Genomic DNA, 21,831 nt, shown 5'->3' with positions numbered 1-21,831 from the left:
GACTCCGAATAGATATTCAGAACTACTCCGAATTCTGACTCCGAATTCCGATGACTCCGACGAAGTCGGAGCGGAAGTCGGACGGAGTCGGAATTTTCAAAATTTTGCATACCCCTAGTTTATACCGAGCTCTCTTTCAATCACGACTGTTGGGAAAAATGATGATAGAAAAGTAAATTAAAACAAGAAATTAAAAAACTTGCATTATTCCAATGGGTAATGATATATAATCTAAGCTTGCATTATTTCAATGGATAATAATATATATTTTTGTGTAATTTTTACGTACTTTTTTTAAAAAAATAAAAAAATATATATAATTTTTAAATTTATCCATTTAAAAAAAAAAAACTTTAAAACTGCACACTCCAAAATACAGATATCATTCATCTATCCCCTTCATGGAATAATGATACAGTAACTACTAATAAATCAGCAATCAATCCACGAGTTGTTAATAAAATAATATTTTTGTTATATACATCAAATCAAGATCCAAGTCAAAATAAATTTTTTTTTAAATATTATTTTATTTGGACATTCTGTGAAACCAATTTATCTATAACGGCGGCAGGTCGCTTGTAAGTTAAAAAAATGCGACGACCGTAGTAGAAGAAAGTATTACCACGTGGCAGGCGGTACTATTAGTCGGCAATGCCCATTTTTAAGGACATGGGAAGAATCCGCTGTTCCCCACGCGTAATGAGCTCCGAAGTCAACGACAGAGATCATAATTTTATATATTAACCAATCACTACCTTTCGATCCAACATCGAGATCGCATCAACCTAATACACCTCTTTCATGGTTTTCTTTGATTAGAAATAATTAAGGCCCGGTTTGTATTCGTAATCTATCTCAATTCATCTCAACTTATTTTATTATTATTCATTATTATTCATCAATTTTAACTCACAAATCTTACTATTATTCACAATCAATCTCACTACTATTCACAACACATTTCAACTCATCTCAACTCATCTTCGAATCCCAACGACATCCTAAATAGACAAAAATAAATTTATAAATTGAGATAAAATTATTTTTATTATAAATTAAATCTAAAGAATTACATGAAGTCACATCAATTTATAAATTTATTTTTATATAATCTTTTTATATATGTAGTATTTTTCTTCTTTTAAATCCTTAATTTCGAGAATATTGTTAAAATTGGATTTAGATTATTCCTTAAAGGAGATGATTATTGATAAAAATGAGATTATGTCTCTCTTCCTAAAAAATAACATGAACGTAAGCACAAACATAATATATATTTATATATATATAATTATGAGATAAATGAACTATATATTTAAAATAAAATTATTTTTTATTTGAAATATTGTTATTTTCAATCACACTTATTAATCGACATGATTAATAGTTTCATACAATCACTTTAAAAGAGTCAATTTAAAATGAAAAATTATATTCATTATTCTCACACCATACATATTTTTTTATTTTTTTTCTCTTATCAAATATGCAATGAATGGATAATGAGTAAAAATAATTAATTAGTTTAAGAATAATAAAATTAAAAAAAAAAGTAGTGTGTAGTGTGTGAGGATAATGAATAGCAAAGCTCATTTAAAATACCTAGTTTTAACCAACCATAACGAAAAAAAAATTATTCTCATAAGTTACTATTCATTACCCATACCTGACACCTTATGAAAAACATCCATACACTTTATGAAAAAAAAATTATAAGTTTAAGATATAAAAGTGAATAATAGCTGATGCATAATATTTCTCATAACAATTTAAAAAGAAACAAATAATCTCTCTATGATTTTATAATATTTATCAATTTTCATGAATAATATGAACAACAACATTAAATAATGTGAAAGTATCACCTTTTTAATAATAATAAAACGTTTAATTATAAGGATCGTAATAATTGAATTTAGATTATTTTAAAACTATGTAATTAGGAATATCCAGCTATGCTTGTACACTAAGAAGAAATTGCCTGCAAAGGAGAAAAAAAAAAAAAAAAAAAATTGCCCACTTTGAGTAAAACTGCAAAAGGGAAACCTCCCTATCCTTTTCATTTCCATGTGTAGAAGTGAACGCCGTTTGTCGTTTACGTAATTGTCGTTTAACGCTTCGAAGTTAAGTTCTTTGAGACGCTGCCGTTTTACTTTTCGTTAGTTTTACTTTGTTTTTTCGCTTAAATCTATTGTCGGTTAGATTACCGTGACCGTATCATTCCCTGTGAGCACGTGAATACTATAAAAGCAAAAGAGCACCGACTGCTCTCTCACTGACTGATAACGGGCTAAACCACCATCGTCTCCGGCGATGTGGCCGGAAATACCAGATGCTCCACCGCCAGACTCGTGAGTAACCACTCAATAAATGAGAAAGAAACACGGCCTAAACCTCAAAAACACAAAAAAATGGCCCAAAACCTCAAGCACCGAGTCTTCACCTGCCTCACCAAACTGTCCGACCGTGATACTCACTCCATCGCCGTCTCCGAACTCGAGTCCATTGCCCGGACGCTGGAACCGGCCCACTATCCTACCTTCCTCTCCTGCATTCACTCCACCGACACCTCCGACAAGTCGCCGGTGCGCAAACAGTGCGTGAACCTCTTGGCAATTCTCTCGGAGAATCATGGCAACGCGCTCTCTCCTTACCTCTCCAAAATGCTATCCTCCATCACCCGCCGCCTCCGCGACCCTGACTCCTCGGTCCGATCCGCTTGCGTGAATTCCGTCGCGGCTCTGTCGTCTCACGTCACGAAGCCGCCGTTTGTCTCTTTCCTGAAGCCCTTGGCCGACGCGCTATTCACGGAACAGGACCCGAACGCGCAGATCGGAGCGGCTTTGTGCTTGGCTGCGGCAATCGATGCTGCTCCGGATCCGGACCCGGCGAGACTGGCAAAGCTGTTGCCGAGGTTCGAGAAGTTGTTGAAATGCGAGAGCTTTAGGGCGAAGGCGGCGCTTCTGGCTCTAATGGGTACCGTTGTTAGCGCTGGTGCGGCGTCGTTTAACGGGGCATCGAAGAACTTAGTGCCTTGTCTGGTGGAGTTCTTGCGTAGGGAAGACTGGACGGCGAGGAAGGCTGCGGCGGAGGCTCTGCTGAGTTTGGCGGTGGTGGAGAGGGATACCCTCGCGGAATGTAAGGCCAGCTGTTTGAAGGTCTTCGAGAGCCGTCGATACGATAAGGTGATCTTGCCATCTTCTTCTTCTTATCATAGCTAATGTATATTCACTACTTTTCAATTCGGTCAATCGAAATTCATCGGTCAATCGAAATTCAACCGTCGATTACACATTGTTTATATGTTTGTCATGTGATTGAAGTTTTAAGAATATCCCACCGATGAAATGCGAGATTATAATTCGTTTCTCTAATTTTATTTTTTCTTCAAAAGAAATCATAAAAGAATGAACTTGTAGGTCTGCTGAATGTTATATACTCCTGATGTGAAAATTTTCGAACATACATACTTGGTCACGTGGCATTTACTAACTGGTATACCATGGGTTTTTGTACTGATTTTAGAGTGTCGGTTTAGATTGTGCCTTTTTTTTTTGGGGACAGGTGAAAGCTGTGCGGGAGGTTATGAATCAAATGTTGGAGGCTTGGAAGCAGATTCCTGATGTTTCAGATGAGGCATCGCCACCTCCGCGATCGGAATCTTCTTCAAAAGGTATAAATCCTCCTTCTTTTCCTTTGGTTAGTATTTGAATTTGGTGATGGATAACCAAGAAGAAAAGGAGAAGATAAGTTTAGGATCAATAAATATCAAGAAACCAGTACCATTAATATACTGTAATTTTAACTTCTACCTCATGTGCTTTTAACTTCGATAAAATCAATTCTTCAATTAGTATACCGTTAAAACTGTGTTAATATGCCATATAAACACCAATAACTGCGTGTGTTGTATAAAAAATGAAAAATAAAACAAAGTATTTTGAAAAACCTACACGACCCGGGTAGGTCAACATAGTGGGATGGGGGTGTAATATATAATATTTTCCTTTTTTTTTTTTTTTTATTGTATCAATAGGCTACAAACTTTTATCTACTTTGCGTTCCATGTTCAATTGACATCCATTTGCAACATTTTTCTGATGTTGAGTATATCATTTTCTTTCTGGATTTTGTTTTTTATTATGAGGACAGACAATGCAAGTGATGGACGCCATGCACTTGGTTCCAAAAACCCCTGTGCTGCTGGTTCGGAAGCTCGTCAATTGAGGAAGAAACCGATCCTAGCTGGTCACTTAACCCCATCTGATTGTTCATCTGCTATCAGTGCTAGAAAGAGGAGTATTCTGGAAAGCAATGGCAATAAAACAAATCCACCAATATTTCGGAAGCTGGACCACAAGAAAGCTTTAGACTGGAAAGTTGAGATTACAGTACCTAATGTTTCTGGGTCTTTTGAGGTTGATTATAAGGAAACAGATGAGAATGTCCCCGAGAGAAGGAATGTTGAGAAAAATAGGTTATCAAAGGCTGAAACAAAACGGTCGCTCTTCAGTAAGAACTCTGATGACAAGATGCACAAGTTTGGTGGGACCAAGAGTGAATCTCGTGTGGTTCCATGTCAAGAAGAGAGCCCAGGATCCACTGTTGTTGTCAGTAATGTTACTGATTGCCCGAGGAACCACAAAGAGTGTGAAGATTTAGCTTTAATTCGCAATCAGCTTGTTCAGATCGAAAAGCAGCAATCTAGTCTACTTGATCTCCTGCAGGTTTGTGTTTGTGTTTGAAATTTGAGCTTATGGATTTTATTCAATTGTATCAATAAACTGGGTTCTCTTTCAAGCTATCATGTGTGAATTTTTTCTTGTATCATTGGACTAACCCTACTGACAAATAATGTCTGGCCTCTTAATTGAGCATTATCCGGTAGATCCCTTCATTTTTTATATCCTGAAATCACCTTAAATAGCCATTGTTCTAGACTATACTAGCTTAAGATTTCAATTAGGTATGCTGCCGAATGATGCATGTCCAGAGCCATCAGTATGAGCAACTCCATTATCCTCATTATCCATCTGGTGCCTGAAAGTAATTCATTCATTATACTTGTCTCCTTGTAGATAATGAAATTATGGGGCTTGCTCCTTGAAAGTTACAATTTTGATTCTCTGCTACTAGTTTCTAATATGCACAATTATTGTGCACACTGGAGCTAGTTTCATGAATCTGTCCATGGAAGAAATTTTAGGTTTCCTTAATATTTCATTTATTGTGGGGGATGTCATGATATTAGCTGGACTCCAATGGTGATATTCGAGATTTTATGAGTGTTGATCTGACTATGTGCCGCACATGCAAGTGCTTTTACACACTCACCCACATGCATCAGAGGCGTAAAGATATAGATGCTTCACCATGAAATGCATGAATAGCTTTATGGAGTTGCCCTCCAGAATAAGGAGTAAAGTGAAAACTGATTTTGCAGTCTTTTAGGCATTGGTCGGATTAAATATTTGAGTAGATTTAATTGAACCTAGATTATATTTTGTATGAGACTACCGTTCCAGAGAGCTGCAAAGCGCTTAAGCATTTTATCTTAAAATGCGCAGGTTAATGGCATTTTTTCACCATCTACACTGACACAACTAGTCACAAGTTTCAGTTTCCTTCCTATGGATGCCAACTGGAGCTTACTATTTGACCTGAACAGTACTTTATTTTGCTTTGTCTCACTTAAGCACACAAGTTGCTTAAGAGTGGTACTCATAAATGTGTTGTATTCTAGTGTGTATAGCACTGATTAGTGAAGTTGATGAACGCTGCTTCTCAGCTTTCTAATTTTCTTTTTGCATTTAGAGATTCATTGGGAGCTCACAAAATGGAATGCGTTCTTTGGAGACACGTGTGCATGGCCTAGAGTTGGCACTGGATGAGATCTCATGTGATCTGGCTGTATCGACTGGGAGGATGACTAACACTGACTCCTTTGGATCCAAATGTTGCTTGCTACCGGGTGCAGATTTTTTGAGTTCCAAGTTCTGGAGGAAGACAGAGGGCCGGTATTCCTCAAGGCTTTCTATTTCCAGAGTCCCCCCAACAGTGCCTGCCATGCGCCACAGAGCCGACAAGAGGGGAAATGCTGAAACATTTGAGTTAGAGAACCGTATGTCTCGGCTACAGGGTGTTGGGGGTTTCATTTTGAATCCCCTGGCAGAGATTCAGAGTGATTCAAGGGGCATCTCTGAGGTGGCTCATCATTAAACAATGAACAACAGCAGGTATTGTACAACTTGCTTTTTTTTTTTCAGCATTTTTTAATTTAATTTTTTGTTAAAATGTAATTTTCAAACATCAATGAGTGTCATCTTGATATGCAAGCCCCGCGTGTAGTTTTATCCCACTTGCTCATATTTGCACCATGTGCAAAATTTAAAGTTAGAACGGGTTAGTTTTGGCATGTCATTTATCTGGTGCAAAATTTAAAGTTAGAATAGGTTAGTATTGGCATGCCATTTATCTGAGAGGAAGATGGAAGTGCTTCAGGATAGGCCTTCGGGCATGATTTTTCATATCTTCTAGACAACCTGGTGGATTGAAGAATAGCAATGCCATTGTTCCTGGTCATAATTCTTTTGTGGGAAATCAGGGAATTAGGTAATCTGATTTCTACTTTTTGTTTAGTGAGTAGGGAACAGGAGCAGCTTCATAAACTTTTTTGCAAAATCTTCTGCATCGTTTAGTAAGTAGGGAGCAGAAGCACGACTTTTTCAACTGCATATTGGAGTAGGGGACGCCCCTTGCCAAGAAATTTCCTGAGTAAGCCTTTTTTTTTGGGTAATATCTCTGTAGGGGTCAAGCATTACCACCTATTCTCCTGTCACCGTAGGATTTAGACCATTGTGAGGTGAAATATGCTTTTATAATAATATTTCTTAATGTTAAGAATAAGAATCAGCACAACCCTGGATGGAAGTTTCTTTAGTGACAATATGTTTCCTGCATCAAATATATGATTGCAACTTCTTCTTGTTTACCGTTTGGCAGATATGATGCATAGTTTGGGTTGGAACTTTGAGTTTCCTCCAATTCTAATTTCAGCTTGGTGGAGAAACAACCATCAAATGATCAAGAGGTATGAAGATGTATCAATTTATGGGATTTGTTAGGCTTGTTATGAAGTAGCCTATTGAATGTTGCATTACAACGGCAGCAGTTGGCAGCAGCGGTTCTTTTTAATACTATCCCTACTGAAGAAGTCTCATAATAAACTCTTGGAAAAATCAAAAGTACTAATTCACACAAAAATTCAAAAAAGAAAAAAGAAAAAAAAATTCGTATTGTGGTGAAGCATTCATTTTCAGTTTGATTCTTCGTGGTCGTGAAATTGAGAACTCGCCCGGCGAGTGAGTTTCCACTAAAAATGCCAGTCATGATATGGAGGGTGAAGTATTGTGTATAGAGTACAGTTTATTTTTCCTCATTCTTTTGTGGGAGGGGTCGTTCTCTTGTGTTTTGTGGAAGTAAGATGCAATTATGATGATGAACACGCCCACATTGATTGAGTTTTACCTATCCTTTCTTTTCTGTATAAAGCTATTCCTCTTTACTTTCTTTTCAATTTTCCCTTGTGTTTTAAGTTTTGAAATGCGTGGGAATTGTGAGGGCAGGGCCACAATGGACATAACGATTATAATGATATCATTGATATGGCCCTTTGTACTTGGTTAAAGCTGGTTTTCTCCAGAGAGTCTCTGGACAGATGAAACCATAAAGCACACTTTTCATGATACGGTCAAATGTTCATACATGCTACTATTTCTACCTGTGCATATGTTTCGCTAGATCACGGCCTCTGGTTTAAAACGTGTTGATTTTTTTGAGCTGTCTGATGCGGACAAATCACACGAGTTTGAAGTTTTTCAGGATAAAAGACATGTAACGAGCAACATTTATTGTCAATGGAATGTAGTACGCTACTTTGGTACAAGCACAATGTAAAATAACATTTTTGTTTGTCCCGGCAACTGATGGGATAACCGGTGATCCATGCCCGCATAATACATCAACCTCTAGAGAGAGTATGTCCTGCTTCTCTCTACACATGCTATACTTGTTGATTCGTCATCCCAAGATCTGTTAGATATGACCCACTCCAATCCTGCCAGTGCATGGACTCCACACGCCGTTGCGTTGAAACGCCTCTGATAACTACACGCGCTATACTGGTGGATTCTCCATCCCAACATCTCTTAGATATGACCCATCCCAATACCACCAGTGTGTAGCCTTCATGAGTTGTTGCGTCAAAACGCTTTTGATAGCTACGCACGTTATACTAGTAGATCCGTCATTCCAAAACCTATTAGATATGTCCACCCAAATACCACCAGTGCGTGGCCGCCACACGCCGCCGCCATAATTGCACACAAAGAAACCCAACCACTGACAGTTTGGGCCAGGCGATGCCGCCTATCCACTGTTTTCTCGCTTTTCCTAACCAAAAATTTTGAGGATGGAGATGTCAACCTCCTCTCCAAACATTTAAGGCGGCACCCCTTTGTGGGGAATGAATTGGGACCAACCAGATTCATTTTTCTTTTTTACTCCGCACTTGTTATAATTGGATGTTTGTTGAGGAACCTCACCCCCTCCTCATGTATCTTGATTGTTAATGAAATGCTTGCTTTAAAAAATAAATAACATGTCCACATGATACCATTTTTCTCAAAACAATTAATGAGAAAACCAGGTTTTCAGATGTATCGGTAATATTCAAATTACTTTCTAGCAGCGATATTTGTGCAAGGCAGGACGACATACAGATAAGATAAAGCATATGGATACCCAAGGCAAACCAAAATCATGTTCTGTTAAAGAAATAATTGATCCAAACAGCTATCTGCAAATAACAAAGATCTACATAAAATCTGGAAAGTTAATCCCACAAATTGAGGCTTATTGGCCAGGCATTTTAACTTTATAGAAGAAACAATAAAGTAAGAATATGAACGTTTCTATGGTGCATTCAAGGACAGAAAAATGCAGTGTAGGATTCAGGAGGGAAGCAAAATTTGAAGTCATGGGGCTGGCTCACTGGAGCCTTGCTTCTCCATTTTCTGCAGGAAAAACAAAAACCAAAAAAGCCAGCTGTCCATTAAAAGTAATTTGACAGAAGTATCTAAACATTTTATGCTGTAGCAGCATAATAGCTATCACAATTCTCAAACCCGATTCAACCTATTCAAAACAAATTAAGTTGATAAAACCAGAAGAAACGTAGTTTATCAGCAATAGTATGATATAAGACAGAATGGAAAACCGAATTGCATACTGGGTGAAGCTTAGTCCTTTGGACCTTTCATCACCCATCTGCCCATTGCTTAGTCACCACCAGCTTCTTACGAAATGAACAAGAAGTTCACGCAGGCAAGGGTGCATTTCCACCACTGCATAGATTTGGGGTGCGTTTCCACCGCTGCATAGATTTATAGTTCAATACCAGTGTACATATAATTCTCACTCTAACAAAATCACTTCACAGTTTAAAAACACTTGTTTTTGTGGAAAAGTTACCATGGCACACAGTGAGTCAATCCAAGATCTCACCTTTTTCCCTAGTCTTATGGAAGAAGTTCCAATGGTCTTTCGACCATACAACCTCTCTTTTAGAAATATAGGTTGAAGAACGAGATCCCAACTTCAAATTCAGTACGAGTAAGTGTTGAGTTATGTTTACCTATAAACCATATCCGAAGTCTAAAAAGTATTTCACCTTCTGACATAAACAATACAAAAACCAAGTACAGCTAGATTGCCTGGTTAAATATTTTGAAAACTATAATCTGTAATCAGCAAGCTTCTACAACTTAAAACTCTTAACGATAGCATAAGTATATTAGAGGTGAAACAACAAGAACCAGGAGGTACCAGCAAGGGTATTATTCTATAATCTGCATGCTAAAAACCGAGCACTATAGCGTATTATAAATGCATAAGATTTAATATGCTTGACCATTAATTCCTATCCACTGCATAATGATCATACTGTGAGAGGCTCAAGTAGCTAATTTAACAAATACACAATTGTTGTGTCAACATGATAAACAATCAACTACTTAAATTAGATGGTTATTAGACCCCGCTTCCAAATTGGAAGGCATTCAGGCATTGAAGTGCTATTTCATATTACAACTAAAAGGTTTATACAAATTTATTAATCTTTGAAAGCCATATTCTTCGCCATGACTTTAGTTGAGGGCTACTGCTTCACGTTTTTCTCTTTTCATAATTCATATACAGTAATGTATCCAAATGATATTATCATGTCTGACAAATGTACAACTTGTAATTCCTTCCCGTCATTTTCCAAATATTTTCTAACAAGAAGCACCAGCATAAACACCATCAATGCCACTATATGACTCTTAATCTCGCAAAACACTATCTATCCTCATAATCTTCGATGAAATCACCACTTATCCCAAAAGCTTAAACTGATGGGAAGGGATATATTTAATTATTTGTATTAAATTCTTAACACTCTCCCTCACATGTAGGTCAGACTCCCCCTCAATGAGTAGACCCAACAAATGAAATATTTAATTAAATAGGGTAGAGTGTAGAGTCAGAATTTGAATTCAGGACCTCTGCTTTGATTCCATATGAAATCACTACTTGTCCCAAAAACTTAAGCTAATAGGAAGAGGTAGATTTAATTATTTGTATTATATTCTTAACATCTTCTAAACTTCTTTCTTATTTGCCCAGTGATTGCACGGCATATTTTGTGTTTGAAATAAGTAAGCTAATCTATAAGTATGATCACGTAAGGTGTTGCCCGAGTGTACAGGGCATATACATGAGATACACTAATCAAGACATCTACATATTCAAAACAGAAACCTAGTATAAGTGGCAATCGAGCCTTGACATATGGAGTAGAGGAATTACATTTATGATGTCATGTGTGTGCAACAACACTCACCATTTTCGAGTTACATGAACAGTGACATTTCCCATCTAAGTAAAATCATAAAGCATATAACTTTATACTAATGAATAAGGCAAAGCATGATTTCTAAACGAAACTAGAAGAAGTCATGAAAGGGTCACACACATCTATTATTTTTGTTAAAAAAAAAAAGGATCTTGAACTCTTGAGTGAACATTGGGGCCTTTACTGATAATGTACAAATTTTACCAAAATTAACGACCACACATATAGCAGAAACACTTCCCGGACAGTAAGAAAGTAGTGGTATCAAATGAATTACATCGGAGATAGCATGATCAAAGAAGATAAGACCTAGCTCAGATAATAGCAACCAACCATATATGAGGAAATTAATTAGAATAAAAAAGAACAAAGAAAAATAGAGAGAAGGTGAGTACGGATTGAGCGTTGTGCCAAGCAAGGCCTCGGTAGACGTTGACAGAGAAAGTGGCTGTGAGGTAAATCGTGGCGACACCCAGGCCTGCCGTGAATGCTTTGAATGCCCAATCTCCTGCCTTACTCGCTATCCCCATCTTCGATTCTCTTGTTGTTCCTTCGATTCTCTCCTTCAGACTTTCTCTGAGGTTCGTCTCACTCGTAAGGCAGCAGAAGCTTTAGCTGAGAGGGTTGAACACAGGTCCCATGAAAATGGACAATGGTAAACCCGTTTTAGTTGCTTTTTTGTTTTTTTTTTTTTCGGCAAATTATTTAGTTAAAAAAACATCGAAAAATGCATCCTGAATTAAGATTGGAGAGATATTCCAACCGGTTAATCCACATGGGCCTGGCCATTACTTAAGCCCGAAGCTTATCTCACAACTTGAAGCCCAGCTCAATATCGAGAGGATCCAGTCTATCGTTAATACTAACTGAATAACTATCCGACGGTGGCATGAGATCAAAACGGTTATCATTCAAATTTATTAAGAGATGAATCCTCATCTCCAGATTTGAATTTGAATAACAGATGTGTCATTATTATTTAATAACAAAACAGTTCAAAGGCTCTATATAAGGGAAAAACCTTGGTATGTAAATAAAGATTATCTGATTAATTGGTATTAAAGAGTTATTTTGGTCATTGACTTAGACATCAAAGATGTTCTCTCGAACCCCCTAAACCGTTTTACTCTATGGTTGCATGTGATCTTGAGCGGTGGCGGTGAAACACATCATGCTTTAAAAAATTAAAAATACGACCTTCATTTTATTCCAGTTATTGTTCAAATGAATGATTTATGGGAAAATCTTTTTTGCAAAAATAAGATGTATTTCTTTATCTAAAGATAGTAATTATAAAAATTAATATCTTGAATTCTCCAAATTAAAATGATAATAAAAAAGGAATTCCATAAGATATAAAAAATTATTAGGTACACTAGAATGTGGATGATAACTTTTATTTTTTCTCAAAATATCATACTATTTATATTTCGAACGCATTTAATATTTACTTCATGACATCTAATATAAATCTTTCCTATAAGCAAGGCAGGCCATTTTCATTTAAAGATAAATAATTTGTATAAATTCCAAATAGCCAAATCTCTTGGAGCTTGTACTTAGTATTATTTTCTTTTAAATTTTTTACTTATTTGCTTTTCAAATAGCATGGTTTTTTTTTTTTTTTTTTGACATTATCTTGGGGGTATGGATGTTAGCATAAATTTGACCGAAAAGTCATTTATTTTTTAAATGGTAAAGTGAGAAATCAATATGTTTTATTTATTTTTAGAGTTGAGCAATATGTTTTTCTAACTTTTAATTTTCCCTTTTATATTTTTTGATTCATTTGAATGGTGAAAACTCATAAACAATCCTACTAAAATGTGTAAAAAGAATGCTTCACGAGTTGACATCCTGTCACAGCTTATCCCATTAACATTTAATTTTGGAAAAATACTTTAAACAGATAATAATTTTTGTTAAAATATATATATATATATATATATATATATTAATCATGTTACAAAACAAACGGATGGAAAGCCACATGCAAGAAAACAGGTGACAAAGTAAATGTGTGCAAATTTAAGTTCATTTGTGTTGAAACATTGGAGCTACAGAAAAAAATTGGTTCCACGAAAGTTTCGTACTTTGTTTTAGAGGGTGAGAAAAAAAAATATCATGCTTTTAGAATGAATCAAACACTACCTTCCCTTTTGCCCTTTGAAATCTAATAAAGAAGAGGAGGTTGAATGAACATTCATTTGATGTTAAGTTGAACTAAATTGAAATGAATTTTTTATGAATAGTAGTAAGTTAGATAGTGGAGTGAGTTTTGTAGAATCCACCTAAGATGAATTTAGATGTATTTGAATGTTAAGATAAATTTAGATGTATTTATAAGAAATTAAAAAAAGTTGTGGATCCCGTGTATAAAGAGGTATTGAGTTGAAAAAAATTACGAGTCTTACATGTAAAAAGATTTTGAGTTGAGACGAATTCATTGATTTGAGAGTTAAGTGTTTAGATGTTAAATTCAACTTAAAATTAGACTAAAATGAATTAATCTCAATTTAGTCCAAGTTCCAATGATTTTACAGCAGTACAAGTAGTCGAAGTAGAGTTGAGATCTCATTCTTTGGACCTCTTATTCTATCCTCCGACTTCACCAGCTTACGTTTCAGAATAAATAACACAAACACAGTCCCAAAACATGTTAATTTTGCTGCTGAATGACCCCTATTGTAAAGAAGTGATGTTGCTTGCCCTCCAAGAAATAGAACACAAACTGCAGAGATTGGCAGCTCGATCTCAATGTATGATACATGAAAAAGCGTTTTCAAGAGAAAAATAGAAATGGGTGACTTCTTAAAGTATAGATTCGAGACGTCAAAGCACTGAGATAGATATCAATAACATAAAGAACCTTGTTAGGGTAAAAATTGCAAAGGAGTCTTTTAAATAGAATTGGCCCAAGCTGGACAACAAGGCCAATTACAATATAAGCTATTTTTAACTTTTGATACTATGCAAAAGAGAGACATCAGAGAGATGCAGCAATACTAATAATGGATATGTGATGCTCATGCATTATTTCGGGGTCTATAGCTCTTCCTTGATAAAGCGACTGACTGTTTGTCTGACCTTTTGATAACAACACAGCTCTCCAAAATTTCAGTGCAGCCAAGATTCGATTTCCACTCCAAGTTGATGGTATGTGAGGGATACCCAGATCTACTTCCACCACTTCTTCTCAGACAAAGATATAAGCTGTGAAAGAGAAAATGCATTCAGATGGAATTTCATAAGCATAATTCTGAAACCACCATATAAAACTTGTCATGCTGACTGAACCACGACTATTACAAGGAACAAATCCACCAAGGAATAAGCATCATCCAAGCTTTTATGGAAGCAGCATAGTTCTCAGTGTACAACCAGCACAAGACTTGCTTCTTCCTAAATGGATTGGGATTCAGACTTCTGGGCTTTAGATCAATCTGGTTTCTAAAAAGTAACAGAAAGTTCATCCTGAATACTAAAATAGATTTCATCATCGGTTTTGCCCACATGTTGATAAACACAGCAACCGTGTTTATGAGTGCACCACATTAATATCATATGGTTATGATCATATTCTATTAAAAATAATTAGTGTGCATAAGACTTAAATATTTTCCCACCCCATATCAAGGGCATGCTACCCTGCGCCCTTCAAAGATTGCACATAAGAAAGAACTTATTTGCCTCTGCATTTGGCCCACCCCAATTAAAACCATGCTTCTGAAATGTAATTTAAGGCAACGTTACCTCTGACTTGGCCCTAAGGTTTCTTGAGGTGGGTCCTCTCTTTCTTGTTAACCCGCCCCAAGAATTTATGTATATATGCTTCTAGCCCTTTTTTTTTTTTTTTTGGTATCTTTGTTAATGGTGCTCCTCAAACAATTTCAATCAAACAGCTTATTTCATCCCAAAAAAATTCCACCCCCCAAATAAGTTGTTACAGGCGTTGACTATATGTAAATCTGTTATTACTCTTCAGTGAGTCTTGCTATTATTCTTGCCGCTCCAAGATTGACTGGGGTCTTCTAATGTTTGGCTTTCTCCAATAGTTTCGTCCCTAATTAAGGGAATGAATGAACATGGAAAATTATTGTTGAAGATTGGATATGACATACCAAAAACATATTTGATTGCAAAAGTTCAGTACAAGATCCTGAAAAGTAAGTAAAGTCCAGGGGCACTAACTATATAACGAGTGTCAAACTGTCTATGACAAGTTTTTTTTATCAGTAACTGTCTATGAAATAAATGATCATCAATAATAACATATGAAGAAAACAAGTCCAAAAGAATAAGGTATTATCTCATTAAATCAATCAAGGACCTAAGCAATTCTTTGAAGGAAATTTTCTCTAGCATGATCTATGGTATACATACCAGCCTGAGTATCGAAGTGACTGAATGAATCATCTTTCAAGTTTCAGAAGCCTTAAGAGAATAAAACATCCAGAGCAATGGTTTATGAAACATTGCTTCATAGATTGCAGCTTAAACTGAACCATAACCTTTAAGCTCCAATCAACAAAAGCAAGAAACTGAAAGCCTATTTTCTTTACACATTGAGTTTCAAAGTTCTAATGAGTTCGCCAGGCCCAAGTATCTAGACTGCTGGATGCCACATGAACTACAAAGACCAGATGGTAAAAGCCAAATGAAAGGGTAAGGACTACAGAGAAAGAGTAACTGGAAGCATTTCATTTTAACATGGAATCTTGGGAAGCTTAATCAATTGGATGGGATTCGACACTGTTCCCTAACCGGTTAGAGAAAGATACAGCAACTGTTTACAGTATGATAATTCAGTTGCTTTGGGTGTCATGGTCTAGCTGATTGAATGGGCTTTATATAGGACAAGAGGATGAAAGGTATGACAAATCCAGTTATTGGCAAGTAAATGTTTCTTCTATCTTACTATCAGGAGTTATGACCCTAAAAAACGTATATGAAAGGTCATGCATGTAGAGGAATTTTATTTTATTTTTTATGACGACCCGTCGACCATGTCACAGTTCTTTGGACCCAACCCTAGGAAGTAAACACTGGATACATGACTTCAACTGTCAAAGCTGGATATCATGTAATCCAAGGGAACTTCTAGTGTGGAATCGAACCCAAGATACCCAAGACTACAGCCCATCCCAAAACCGCCCTTTCACTGCTCGGCTACACCCTGACGAGTTCCTTTAGAGGAAATCAGGTAATGTTGTTTCACTCAATTGAGGAAAGCTACAGTGATAGTATCTAACCATCCATGGACTATGACCAGATTTTCAAAATTTGTAACTCAACTATGTCATGTGTTTCCTTTTTGCCCAAGCCTGATATGCTCCCAAAGTTGCAGGCAAGAGATCCATGCATCATAACCAGTTTATCATCTCATCAGATGTTCTCAAATTATATGGCAGTAAGAGTTCCGTTCTAAATATCAATCCAGTTTTCCACATTCCACATTAACTAGTACTCATCACCGAATTTGATTTTTAAACAATGTAGCTAACGAGGAAACTAAATGTTGATGTTTCAATCTAAGGTATTAAAACAGGGCCTCTGCTAGATACGCTCTACAAAATGATTAAGGATGATATCAGTTTAGATCATCCCGTATGCAAGGAAAAAGAACAATTGTGACAGACTGGGACAGACTGGGACATTGAATGATCATAATAAATAAGAAATTCATAGAATGACCAATCATTTGTGGGGTAAGAGCAATCTTCATTGGTGAATATTCAAATAAATAAGATGTTTGGGAATCTTTCAGATCAGTTGCATCTGTTAGAGCATATATGAAAGGCAGTGAACATATAGACTAGACATCTAGTCTATATGTTCACTTGACTTAGTATACAACTTTGAACCAGCTCAAACTTGGCTGAAATTCATTAAGTCATTTTGCAAAACACAGCTAGCTAAACATACTAGTTCTAGATGTAATTGTCATGCAACTTTAGGTTTAGCACAAGCTACTAATCAGAAAAAAGAAAAAAAAAAAAAACTTTTAGGTTAGCACAAACACATGCTCACACAAGAACAAACCACGTGCGCTCACAGTCACACATATAAACATATCACTAACCTGACGAGCAACCTGTGCCAGTCGTCGACTGTCTCGAGATGATTCTGTTGTCAAGCTAGAATTCTGTGGTTCCGGAGAACCATTCCGTTTCTCCACTGTCTTTCTCTCATTGTCAAGAGATGAATTGCCATCTGGGCTGCATAAAGATTCCTTCTTGCGCTTTCTCATGAATGTGTACTTGAGAAACCTGTTAGTTACAGTTTGACTAACCACATCATTTGAATCTGATGCTTTCAGACTTGAGTTAAGTAAGGACTTATCAAATGTCTCAGCATCTGTTCTGCATCCCTGAACCTCAGAATTCCCTGCAGATAAACTTTCCTGTCTTGTCATATCTGATTTATTTATCAAATCTGTACCATTGTTCATTGTGTTTTGAGTACCACAAACCTTGACAAACTCCACATCATTTTCAGTTAAATCAACAGATCGTAATTCCATACCAGTTAAATCTGAGTGTGGCATCATACCCTCAGCTGATACTGGATCTGTTTGACCTTCATTCTCAACTATCTTAGAAGAGTTTTCTACCAAACTTGGGGAAGTTTTGGAGTTACAAAGATCAGAGATTTGATGCATTTCTATGAACTGATCAGTAAGGGAGCTACATGAGGGATCTTTACTTTTAGTGTATCTAGCAGCTCGTTTCCTTTTCCTGCAAAAGGACTTAACAACCTGCAAATGGATATCACCTACATTTGGCTGCATCATTTTCACTTCATCTAGGTTCTTCTCCTCTACTCCAAGCATATTCTCAGCCTCATGAGTAGGTATCACACACATCCCATTAACTTGTTTACATGAGCGAGCTTTACTTTTCTTGAATTTTGTGGCTCTTTTTCTTCTTTTTCTACAAATGGACTTAACAGCCTGCACTTGGATCTGACTACTATCCATGTTCATCACTTTAAGTTCATCTTGGTTCTTCTCTTCTACTCCAAGTATATCATCATGCTTTTGAATTGCCGTCTTATACACCCCTTTACCTTCTTCACCTCCTTTGGCAAACACTTCATTCTTTACATCATCTACTTTTCCAGTAAAAGACAGCTTTCCATCCAAAAGGTACTTTTCGAACGCACGAATTCGCTGGGTGCATCCATTTCTGTACAGCTCAGGTTCTTTGCTCCTCATTACTATGGAGGCAAAATAAGGATTAGGAAGATAACAATTATCCATATGCGGATCATTTTCACCATAGCACTTATTGCCTGCATGTGCCCGGCTCGTAAGAAAATTCTTCACGTCAGATGCTGTGAGTGGCTCGGGTTGTGAATGAGGTAGAGAAAATATAGACTTAGAAGCCATGAGTCCATTCTCTTGTGATATTTCTTCATGAATAACAGTATCACCAGCTAAATTATGTTCATCCAAAGGCTGCAATTGGTCATTTGTCACCTCCTCCAGTTTATCCTGAACTTCTCTCAACTCTTCTCTAAGGTCTCTTACTATATCCTCAGCTTCCTGGAGCTGTGCTTCAAGCTCTTCAATTTTCTTCTGTTGACTTAAGGATGTCGCCTCTGCTTCAGTAACCTATAAACATGGACACAGACTCAACCGTCATACAATGCTGTATTTTTTTAAAAACATGAATTCCACACCAGAAACAGTTAGATTAAATCAGAGCAAAATGGTCCCAATCAATCTTAGGAACTTTTGATGCTAAAATAGACAACATAATGGTTTAATTGCCTTAAGCCTGAGCTAAAGAGGAAATAGCTTCCAAAGATTGGTTTGTGCCTAAAGACTGAAGTAGTTTTTCTGTAGGATTGGGTCAAGTGAATATAATTGTGAAGCTCTAAGAAATTCCATAAACTCCAAAAACTGACTTATGATTTCAAAGCCATATCAACAGATAACCAAATGCAGAAGTAGAAACTTTAGACAGTTGAAACACATGCTTGAGATTTCATAAAATTCTTTCAAAGCCCATGGGACAAATCAACTTATTCAACTTATCAATTCTGTGAAACATTACAAAAGGCTGAAGTAGTCACGGTAGAACTACTTCAGCCAAGTTCCCCATCTTCCTTACTTCTATCCATGCAGTCCCATCCTGACAAAGTTTGCACCAACGAAGCCTAAACCCTTGCTTGTTCATGTCAACCAACTCAGTATGTAAAGCCAACTTTTCTTAAAGTAACTGACAAGAATAAAACAAGACATTAAAACCTAGACCAAAAAAAAAAAAAAGGTGGTGAAATCTACCCTTGTTTGGCTTTAAAATTAATCACTTGAGGAAAAAAATTGAAAAATACTTGTCTTTCAAATTGAACAAACAGGTATGAGTCTGACTTGCTAAAGATAATAAATCAAACGCCATTTTCTAGTCAAGGATACTCAAAACAGTCCACTTTAAACTTCTGATCAAGTTTTAAAGATAAACCGCATCAAGGACAATGGTATCTCCCAATGACACATTTTGTATACACCCATCAAACATCAACAACATTTGCTAGTCAAGCATACCTCAAGATGGTAACTTTTAAGATATAATGAAGTTTTAGAGAGAAAACCCATCATTAACAAAAAATAGGATTTCCCAATGACACATTTAGTTCCCACCCATCAAACATTGAGAGTGAAACCATCAATCACGCCCAGTAACATCTAGAGGCGGGAGACAAAGACCCTATGACTTCTAAAAACATCACAAACAGCTTGACAGAAGTTTTTCGAGCTTAAACTAAAATATTCATCAGCAATGCACACCACCATTGATATCAAAATTAAAAAAGTATCCCGACGAAAGTTTAGTAAAGATCAGAACTTTCTTCAACAAACGAAGATTCACTCCAAACCCACATCACAAAACACAACCAGAACAAAACCAAACCACATATTCCCATCGCTACATCAACAGATAGAAAATCAAAACAAGACAGAATAAAAAAGTAACCCCATTTGAGTAAAAACCACCATACCTTAGAATCCAACATCTCTTTTAGCCTCAAAAGCATCCGAAGCGCCTCCTCTTTCGTCGAGAAGAGTTCCTGCTGAAACCGAAGCGCTTTCTTCTCCGATAGCATAATACGTGCCGCCGCCTCTTTCGCCGTGTTGAGGATTATCTCCGCATAGGCCTTCTTAAGAGCCGTCAATTTCTAACAAAAGAATCAAAACCACAAAAAATCAAACAAAACCCACTGACGAAAACCCGTAGGATACCAAAGGAGCAAACGGAAAGAAGATCAAAATCAAACCCCATTCAAACATTCTCCAAAAATCAAAATAACCCGAAAGAAAAAAAGAAAAGAAAAAAAGGGTGGAGGTAGTTGGCGGTGGTAGAGGTTGTCGAATGGTGTTTCGGTTGTGGTGGGTCAGATTCTGTCACAGATTTAGTCACATAAATTTTACCTCGGAGTCGTCCATTTTCGTTAATGCGCAGAAGCCTTTGGGTGGGGGGGGGGGGGGGGGGGGGGGGGGGGGGGGGGGGGGGTCTCCGACCAAGTCGTGAAGACGAGAGGGAGGTTTGTTCTGTTTTCCCCTACTTTTCCAGCAGCTGTCTGTTAGGAACTGAAGCCTTACTGTATTACCATAATGCCCTCATTGGATCGCCGCAATCACGGAACTGCCACCTATGAAGACAGAACCAATAACATCGGTGCGGTTTTCGGTTCTTCGTTTCTTCCCAATGGGCGCGCGAGAAGAGTGGTCCCCAGCAGCCGGTCCATGACGTGGACGAGTGGAGCTCGTACAAGTGGAAGATGCACACGTGGCTCGATGCATGAAGCAATTTTGGGCGAGGTTTTTTTAGGGAACGGTGCCTTGGGAAGCGTGGCAGGTGACAGTGGGCGGTGGTGATTGCGGACCTACGGTGGGGAAGCGGAACAGAGAAGCGTACCGCAATGTGAAAACGGTTTGGAGAACCCTCTTTACAATGTATGAATGTATATTGGTTTGGTAAGTGATTTTAGATGATATGTAAATAATAAAGAAAAAATAATAAAAAGGTAATGATAAAATATTAAATAATAGTAAATAATTATAAAAGGTAGATAAAAAATAATAATAAAATATTAAAATCTTATTTGTTTTCATAATTATTCTTATCTCATCTCATTTAATCATTATAATTTTTTCAAATTTTTATATAAAATAAAATAAACAATTCAACTTTTTTAAATTCTAAAATGAAAATCATATTAAAAATATATATTCTAACAATATTTTATTTAACTTTTAATTTTAATCTTAACTTATCTCATCTCATTTTTTCTCATCTTATATTTGAAAATAAACGAGACCTAAATAATAGTAAAAGAAGACTTGAGTTGTCCCAACCGATGGATATGTGAAGAGGATAATGATAGACTTACTACCTCTTACTACTCATTTACTACTCTGTAGTGTATTTAAAATTTTTATTTTTTTACTATTCTTTTAAGTATATTTTTTTAAATCTTAGAAAAATATACAACTTCACTAATAATTACTTCTTTAACTATTATGTAAAAAGTAATAATAAAAAATAAATAAAAATAATAATAAATAAGTAATATGAAGTAATAAGCATTAGACTTGTGGTTTATCCATAAGAATTAGACTTGTGTTGTGGTTTTTGTCATTTGTCTGTCAACTTCATCAACACCCTCTTACGTTGGTGCTGATGGCTTTACTTCGAATGAGGGCTCTTCTGTTATCTATATAATGTTACTGTTTTGTAAAAGAATCAATTTTCTTTTTATGAGAATTTTTTTTGAGAGAATAGTAAGGTTTTTTATCACACGAAAATTAATTTTATCTTCAATTCGTATTATTTTATTAAACGAATGCCTTATATTTAATATTAGTG

At 36.4% G+C, this 21,831-nt stretch overlaps 2 protein-coding genes across 2 annotated transcripts; one reads left to right on the top strand and one right to left on the bottom strand.

The window, feature by feature from the left end:
- Nucleotides 1-2,225: 2,225 nt before the first annotated feature.
- Nucleotides 2,226-7,533, top strand: LOC121234121 (TORTIFOLIA1-like protein 3). Its single transcript, XM_041129941.1, has 5 exons — nucleotides 2,226-3,188; nucleotides 3,568-3,676; nucleotides 4,156-4,730; nucleotides 5,818-6,239; nucleotides 7,006-7,533. The coding sequence occupies exons 1-4, from the start codon at nucleotides 2,415-2,417 to the stop codon at nucleotides 6,220-6,222; spliced, it is 1,863 nt and encodes a 620-aa protein (XP_040985875.1). The 5' UTR covers nucleotides 2,226-2,414; the 3' UTR covers nucleotides 6,223-6,239; nucleotides 7,006-7,533.
- A 6,272-nt stretch (nucleotides 7,534-13,805) lies between these two features.
- Nucleotides 13,806-20,444, bottom strand: LOC121234122. Its single transcript, XM_041129942.1, has 4 exons — nucleotides 20,394-20,444; nucleotides 19,964-20,140; nucleotides 17,040-18,572; nucleotides 13,806-14,170 (listed from the first exon to the last, which is right to left on the bottom strand). Exons 1-4 carry the CDS (start codon nucleotides 20,406-20,408, stop codon nucleotides 14,135-14,137), a joined length of 1,761 nt encoding a protein of 586 aa, XP_040985876.1. The 5' UTR covers nucleotides 20,409-20,444; the 3' UTR covers nucleotides 13,806-14,134.
- Nucleotides 20,445-21,831: the final 1,387 nt, after the last annotated feature.

The sequence above is a fragment of the Juglans microcarpa x Juglans regia genome, chromosome 6D (genome assembly GCF_004785595.1).
Source record: "Juglans microcarpa x Juglans regia isolate MS1-56 chromosome 6D, Jm3101_v1.0, whole genome shotgun sequence".
Classification (NCBI taxonomy): Eukaryota; Viridiplantae; Streptophyta; class Magnoliopsida; order Fagales; family Juglandaceae; genus Juglans; species Juglans microcarpa x Juglans regia.
This window is presented reverse-complemented; position numbering and strand designations above follow the sequence as displayed.

What these genes read in the sequence shown, in the direction of transcription:
- LOC121234121 (XM_041129941.1), top strand. Translation starts at nt 2,415, where the DNA reads ATGGCCCAAAACCTCAAGCACCGAGTCTTCACCTGCCTCACCAAACTG. An exon ending in ATCGGAATCTTCTTCAAAAG is followed by an intron (nt 3,677 to 4,155) that starts GTATAAATCCTC and finishes TTATGAGGACAG; the next exon opens with ACAATGCAAGTGATGGACGC. An exon ending in GTCTACTTGATCTCCTGCAG is followed by an intron (nt 4,731 to 5,817) that starts GTTTGTGTTTGT and finishes TTTTGCATTTAG; the next exon opens with AGATTCATTGGGAGCTCACA.
- LOC121234122 (XM_041129942.1), bottom strand. An exon ending in AAGAGATGTTGGATTCTAAG is followed by an intron (nt 18,573 to 19,963) that starts GTATGGTGGTTT and finishes CCATGTTTATAG; the next exon opens with GTTACTGAAGCAGAGGCGAC. An exon ending in TGGCACAGGTTGCTCGTCAG is followed by an intron (nt 14,171 to 17,039) that starts GTTAGTGATATG and finishes TCTCTTTCACAG; the next exon opens with CTTATATCTTTGTCTGAGAA.